The sequence below is a fragment of the Drosophila miranda genome, chromosome 3, assembly GCF_003369915.1.
Source record: "Drosophila miranda strain MSH22 chromosome 3, D.miranda_PacBio2.1, whole genome shotgun sequence".
Lineage (NCBI taxonomy): Eukaryota > Metazoa > Arthropoda > Insecta > Diptera > Drosophilidae > Drosophila > Drosophila miranda.
The window spans coordinates 3,707,247-3,714,926 of NC_046676.1; the positions used below are offsets into that span (position 1 = coordinate 3,707,247).

The 7,680-nt window shown below is 43.9% G+C and overlaps 1 protein-coding gene across 5 annotated transcripts in view; it reads right to left on the minus strand.

Annotated features, from left to right (window-relative positions):
* The window catches only part of LOC108159435, a 94,948-nt gene that overhangs the window by 81,251 nt on the left and 6,017 nt on the right, over positions 1-7,680 (minus strand). For 3 of the 5 annotated variants that reach the window (XM_033391781.1, XM_033391780.1, XM_033391783.1), the window contains exon 3: positions 5,054-5,365. In XM_033391781.1, coding sequence (XP_033247672.1) covers positions 5,054-5,365 — 312 coding nt within the window. Of the gene's footprint in view, positions 1-5,053; positions 5,366-5,414; positions 5,666-7,680 lie in introns of those variants that run through there. The other 2 variants (XM_033391784.1, XM_033391782.1) reach the window with 2 other exon arrangements.

Consider the following 7,680-nt stretch of genomic DNA (forward strand, 5'->3'; position numbering starts at 1 on the left):
TGCTGTATTGCCCTTATGAGCAAATGCGTACCATTTTTGATGTCGATTACGGTAAGTTGACCCTTCGACCGCGCTATGCCTTTGTCCTTGAGAATGTAGAATCGATATATGTAAGCAAAGACGCGCTGCATGGATCCGAATGAGTTTTGAAATTTGCAATCGTACGATACATCCCTTTCGTTTGAAACAACCAATGCTGCATGACGACGTTCTGGTACATCGGTCGGCAATTGCAAGCCTGCAGGCCACTCTGAGCTCTCAAGACGCAAGAATGGTGGTCCAGAGATCCAAAGGCTGCTATCCATTAGTTCAGCGGGCGTGGCTCCACGTGATATGATGTCGGCAGAATTCAACTTTGTGGGCACGTGATGCCAAGTCATTCCAGCGGTGAGCTCCTGAATCCGCTGAACTCGATTAGAAACAAATATATTAAAATTCAATGGTGATTCTCGAATCCAGGCAAGGGCTATGGACGAATCCGACCAGCAATGTATTTGGCATGGAGCTGATAATCCCTTAACTATGGTGGACACTAGTTCGGCTAATACGAGGGCAGCGGACAGCTCAAGCTTGGGGATAGTCATACTTTTCAAGGGCGCGACTCTGGATTTAGAGCATAAGAGATGACTTTGCACAATGCCAAGAGCTTCCGAACGCATGTATACACAGGCGCCATATGCTGCTTGGCTCGCATCACAAAACGCGTGCATTTCTAATCTGGCTTGCTGCCGAAGCACGTAACGTGGAAACTTAAAGTTTTTAACCATCGACAACTGCGAAGTCAGCTCAATCCAAGTCGTATGTAGATCCTGGGGCAGGCTTTCGTCCCAATTCAATTTTAGGCTTTCGTTCCATAGCGACTGCATAAATATTTTAGCTTTTGTGATGATGGGAGAGATGAGCCCTAGAGGATCGTAGAACCTAGCTAGTGTAGACAGGACCGAACGCTTCGATATTGGGCCTGCAGCGGTTCCGTCGTGAGCGAAGCTAAACAGAAGATTGTCCGTGGTGGGATCCCAAACTAGACCAAGCGCCTTGGTTACTTCAGTCCCGTCATGAAAGGTAAGGAACTTTTCGCGATCCGCCTCCGATACGCCTTCCAAAGCAGCGGGTTCATTGGAACACCATTTACGTATGGGAAAACATCCTTTCGAAAGTAGCTCCTTTACCTGCTGACGAATCTTGATGACAGAATCAATGCTGTCCCCTCCAGATATGAGATCATCGACATAGAAATCTCTTCGAACAACATCAGCGCCAAGCGGAAAACGCAACTCTTCATCATTTGCCAATTGATGCATAGCACGAATTGCTAAGAAAGCGGCAGGTTTGGTTCCGTAAGTAACAGTCTCCAACTTGAACACCTGAATCTCCTCCTTCGGGTCATTGCGCCATAGGATGCACTGCACGTGCGTATCGGGATGGGAAACGCGTACACAGCGGTACATTTTGCAGATATCGCCACACAAGGCGACTTTAAAAAAGCGGAAACGAAGCAGAGTTATCAGAATTTTAGGTTGGATGGTGGGTCCAGCCATAAGCGCATCATTCAGTGATACTCCAGACGCTGTTTTGGCAGATCCATCGAACACTACGCGTAATTTGGTGGTTGTACTATCCTGCTTGTGGACGCAATGGTGAGGCAAGAAGTACTGCGGGAGGTCTGACTGCCGCGAAGCTGGCGACATGTGTCCTAAATCACGATACTCCTGAAGAAACTCCATATATTTTGCCTTAAGCTGTGCATTTTTTGCTAGCTTCCTCTCCAAATTGAGAAATCTACGTAGCGCCTGCTGATACGATTCTCCCAATTCCTCTAGACTGAATTTGGTTGGCAAACGCACGGAGTAAGCTCCGGACTCTAGGCGAATGCAGTTTGTGACGAAATGCTGTTCGCAATGAACATCTTCCTCCGAAATTGATGAGGGCGAATAGTCTCCATCGACTTCCCAAAACCGCCTTACAATATCGCACAAATTAGTCTCGCAAGCGGAGATGACAGGGGGATCTTCAACGGCTGCTAGCGCCGCACGGGCTTTCTCAGAGTTTTTAATACTTCCTGACACTATCCAGCCAAGTTTCGTCTTCTGCAATGTTGGCAATTGGTCTGACAGTCGAATCTGTCCAACGCACATTAATTCGAAAAACAAACCAGCACCTATCAACAGATCGACACGCTGGGGCTTGGCGAAATTAGGATCAGCCAGTTTTAGATTATTTGGCATTGGCCAATCCTTTGCGTCTAGGCCGAAGTTAGGCTGCATTCCTGTGATTGAGGCAGTGATAATTGCAGAGAGGAAACCGCGATAGCTTTCGTCTTGAGATTGCAGGACGATGTCCACAGCCTTGCTGGATGGTAGAATTGACTCTCCAATACCGGCAATTTTAACGGCCAAAACGGCCCCTGACATATACGATTGCAGTAGCTAGCAGCACGTTTTGGCTAGGCAGAGATTTTTGACTCGAGGGGGGAGGGCTAATATATTTGCTTGCTACTAGGGCACTTGCAGGATCATGCTGGGTCGATTCCGTGCTCGGCGACGGCAACTCAGCGTCAGCGCCCGACTGCATGTGGAGCAGTGTGTGATGCTTGGCTTGGCAATTTCTACATGCCCCTGACTTGCAGCGTTGCAATGAATGGCCTTTGTTGAGGCAGTTTAGACATAAATGGCGCTTCTTCACCTCCTTGTATCGAGAAAAAACAGGGAGATCTATAAATGCCTGGCATCGGGATATGTAGTGATCGGAGGATTTGCAATACTTGCATGTTGAGCTATTATGATCGTTAATGGAGGTGATTAGGGTGCTAGGTTTACTTTCTCCCACCTGCTGGCTAGGAATTGTTACCATAGCCGATCCCAAATTTTCCAGCATCCGACATCTTGCTTCCAAGAATGAGGCCATGCTTGACCACCGAGGCAATCCTGACGTCGGCAAGTTCTCTTCCCATTTCTCCTTGGTCTTGTGGTCCAATTTCGTGCCTATGATGAAGATCAGCAACCCATCGGAAATCTCCTGCGGGGTCGCCAAGGTCTGAAGTGCACGCAAGTGCGAATTGATTTTATCGCTGAGCGCGCGCAAGCCGATAGCCGAGCCCTTCTCCACCCCTTGCAGCCCGAAAATAGCCTTGACGTGTGCCTGAAAATGTAACAGTTTATTATCGAATCGCAAAATTAGTAAATTCAACGCCTTGTCGTAATTCTCCTCAGAAAGTTCCAAGGAACGAATCGTATCCAGCGCAGCACCATCTAGACATCCACGAAGATATTGGAATTTTTCGATGATTGGTATACGATGGTCTTTGTGCACCATTGTCGAAAACATCGCTTGGAATTCTGGCCAATCCATTTAGCTCCCACCGAATCGCGGAAGCTGCAACTCGGGCATTCGAGAACGGCCTATACTATTATAGGCGAACAACGACGAATTCCCCTCGAGAGTATGCCGAGCCGTTGAATTGGCAACATTTACCGTGCGAGCAGCCATCAACTCCCGCGACAGCCTGGACCTAACCTTGACATAAACATTCGAAAAGTCCAGCCGGGCATCATGGGCTAACTGCAGGAAATCCAGCCTTTCAAGGCTCGTTTGAGCGGCATCGAAATCCGCATTCATTCGCTCGATCTGCTCTAAGCGAGCTTGAAGTTCTGCCTCATCTAACTCGGCAAGCTCTCCCTTGGTGAGAAAGCGATCCATGGCCTTTAGTTGGCGCGCGATGGACTCGGCCTTGTGCTTGTAGAAATCTACATCACTCGGCATTGCTGCGTTCGCGACATTGGTAGGCTCAGGTGCTGCCATGTTGAGGTTTTAAAAGAGTCACTCAGCACGACCGAAAAAGACACCCTGTATACGTATAAACGTGGGAACCGAAAGCAAAGGGATTACAGCTAATGCCTTTAGCTGTGCGGCTGTGCGAGCTGTCCGATTCCGCTTTGTACTCCGCTTGTGTGTATTAGTGAGTTCGCTGCACTGCCTACCGCACTGCACTGACCGAATTGTCGCGACAGAGAAATTAATAGCCAGCAATGCGTGTATGTAGGTGTATGTAAGTGTGTTTTAGCACCGAATTGTGCTTAACCGCCGAAAATTTGCTAGGGCTAACGAATGTCGATCACGAATGATTATTAATTGACACTGCAACTCAGAGATCACGTCGGGGTCACCAAATTTTATGTGGAGATAATGTTTTTTATCCCCAATCGGCCGACTAATTATTTCGAATTAAATAAAACTCGGCGCAGAAATAAAATTACGATATGTTCTTTAATGCGTGACATCCAAATTGCAAGTGTGGCTTGCCTGCCCTTTACATTGCCGCTCCGATCGCTAAGCGCAGCTTCGCTCGGCCGACGTCGGTAGACAGACGCAAAGCGGAGATAGCGAAGAGCGAGCTGGCAGAGAGCGTTTAGCAGGGCAAGCAAGCGCAGAGCTTTAACAAACAAATGAGTGACATAGACATAAGTAACAAACAAAATAAGCGGCTGAGGGCCAAGAATTAGGTGCTATTTGGCAAGCAGCTAATCGGCTGGGTTCTGCTCCGAACAGTAATGTTATCCAAAATGGCCAAGGAGCACAAAATGAAACTATCGGTGTCCCCTATTGACGAGAATGACTTGACGTTGTCCAAGCTAAATCTGCACTGATGTGTCTCCCATTGAAGGATTAATCCATTTAAATAAACAACAGACAACCAAATTGAATATTTTACATTAGTTCTAGAAGAACTTAACGTTTATGTTGTACATACTGAAGAGTATGAAAATGAAATGTGTTTTATAAATACGGGTACAAGAATATATTTACGTTCTGTTGGTCAGAAAATGTCATCTGTTTTTGGAATATATTTTGTTTTTAAGCTGAAGCTCTGAGGACTATTTATTACTTATTTGATTGAATTTATATTCAGGTAGTCACATAAATCAACAGTTTGTTGTGTTTGGGCTCACAAAGTGAGAAGAATGTTTTACGTGTAAGAAGTTGGATGACTAACAACGTAGATATATGTAGGAGTAATTATTTAAAAATTGGAGGAATGACGATTTAGATCCTCAACCTTAAGATGTGTATCCTTTGGATTTTGCACTACCAAAACGGTTATCTTGCCAACAGGTGTTAGCAGAACCTCGTGGAATCTGGTACGGACTCGCAAAATGGTCAGGAGCTGTGGTGGCTCCATTTTTGATAGAAATGCCTGACACTTTTCACGCGAATTCTCATAAAGACAGGCATGTTGAAGTGCGTCTTGGCGTTCCATTGACGTTTTGATCGGCACACCGGAACGATTCATGATTAATATTTCTTCAACCCCTGGCTTTTCCTCTAAAAGTCGGTATACCTCATCAATATAACTCTTGGTACGCTTGGGCTGTGGAATTGGCGATTAGTTAGTTGAATTATAATACTTTGAGGTATACATTTGATAGATAGGTATGTGCAAACCTCAGTTTCGGCTGCCTGCATTGTGTGTAGTGTATCTCAGAGCTCTACGCTTTGAGATCAGCTGGTAGCTCAAAAATAAAAAATTTACTTGTTTGAATGAACTATCGCTAAGCTTGCTACATCATCTTTATTGGTATAATTTAACACTATAAAAAGTGATTAGGCACACACTCCATCTACTCCATCAGCCCATCGTTTGGCACTGACTTTCGTCACAAATAAAACCATTGCTAGAATAATCAACAACAGAAAAAAGAACAACTTAAGTCTCATCTTAGCTGCTATCTTTAGTTCCAAATGTTTTCGTACGAAGTCATAAACAGTTTTTGTACTATCAACAATTAACACACACATTTTAAACCATGAAAATGGAATTATGACTGGATTGAATGGAGTGAAAACTCAAATTTAATTTAAAATTTAAAAAAATTTTGGCGGCTAGTTTCAAATTGACCAAAAGGGTATGTTAATGCAAGCAGTTTATTTAAGTGTGAACTGCTTGCTCAACAAAATTCACAAATTTCCGATTTTTGTGGAGAGACCTGTTTGGTGCTGCGCGTTAAGTCTCGCAGACTCTTTTGATGACATAGGTTCGAGACCGCCCGGAGACAAAGACTCAAAATTCGAATTTGAATGCGTTTTTGAAATGAATCGCTGAGAGCGGCGGGTGCCCCTCTCTTTGGCCGGGTTAATTTTACAATAATTAATGCCGTAAATGCAAGAGGGAGGTAGATTGATTGAACAGGTGGGAATTCGCCTTCGGTGCCCGTAACGGTTATCAAATCCGTGAGATCAGCCAACCTCGGCCACGGCCTCGCCCACGGCCAGTCAATCCTCGCAGGAAGCCAACAGTAATGTTAACGCTGGAGTCTTCGGGGGATCATCCGCTCCCATGTCACCCTCTGAGCCCTACGATAACCATCCAGTAAGTCGGATCCGCGGAGAATCCAGCAGTAAATATCAGCCGACGACTCAGGCTGGCAACCCTTTTTTCAAGCCCAGTTGGACTCCAATCTTGAAGATATGTGTGACAATTTGTCGCGCTTGAAGTTTTTGGCAACTGATTTGGGCACTGAGATTGAATCGCAAAATGAGCTACTGGACAACATGAACTATAAAATCGAGGATGTCGACCTGAAGATGACCAGGCAAAACAAGGATATGAATAAATTGCTAAAAAAATAGTTGTAATCATCTTTATTGAATTCTTTATTATATTTATAACATAGTCATAGCATATCTCTCGCATAATGAATGACCAGGCCATTGCAAATGCATTCCTCATTTTAGTTTTCAGCTTTGTACTGATACACAAACCAAAAGACATTATTCGCGTTCACTTATTGAATAAAAAGTTCATATAAACGAAAAAAAACAAACCTTTTTCTGAAAAATTGGTTGCCCAATGGGAAATATTCTCATTTCCGCACTGCACAATAGGTAGAATTGTTTTTTTTTCGAACTAGATCTCGAACGAGCTGCATCACTGCAGCTGATCCGAGGGAGGGAGTCCGAGTCAGAGGAACTGGCGCTCCAGAAAGCCAGGCAAAGAGAAGAATAAATCCTTTGATTCCACGTAGATTGCTTGCAGGGGTACATAGAACACTTGGCCGGAACCAGCACTCCCCACATAAATATCACTTCTATCCGTCGCCTGCGACTAGAAACGGTAAAAGATTTTCTAATTATACTAGACTACAAAATTAAATTTTTTAATTACTTTTCAAATACGCAGATAGATTTGGGGCGTTAGAAATGTTTAATGAATTATTGGTTTTTCATGGTGTGGTTTTATCTATTCGTTCTATGAACTGGCACATCTACATACATATGTACTCAGGAGTACTTAAAAGTAGCTAATAGAAAAAAAACTTTGTGGGCAGTTCGACCTTTTTCGTTACAACATTTTTTTATTTATATAAAAAGTTCAATAAAAGGGAGTAGCTAAAATTAGCATATCTTGAATCAAAATCGAGAAATATGGTTTCCCATCCTCGACGGAACGATTAACCCATTGTCGCCCAAGGCGGTTTTTTAATATTCCACCAAAAATAAAGAAAATTGAATCATTTTGGCGCTGTTACAGTGAAAGATATCGTGTGTGTGTGTTTTTTTTTTGTAATTTCAGAGAAAAGATTTACAAACAGTATTATTTTCCGCAGTTTAACTCAATTTGTTATCCTGTTTAATTAAAGAGGTCATAAGTGGGCTAAGGTCGTTTTTTCATCGGTATATACTTGG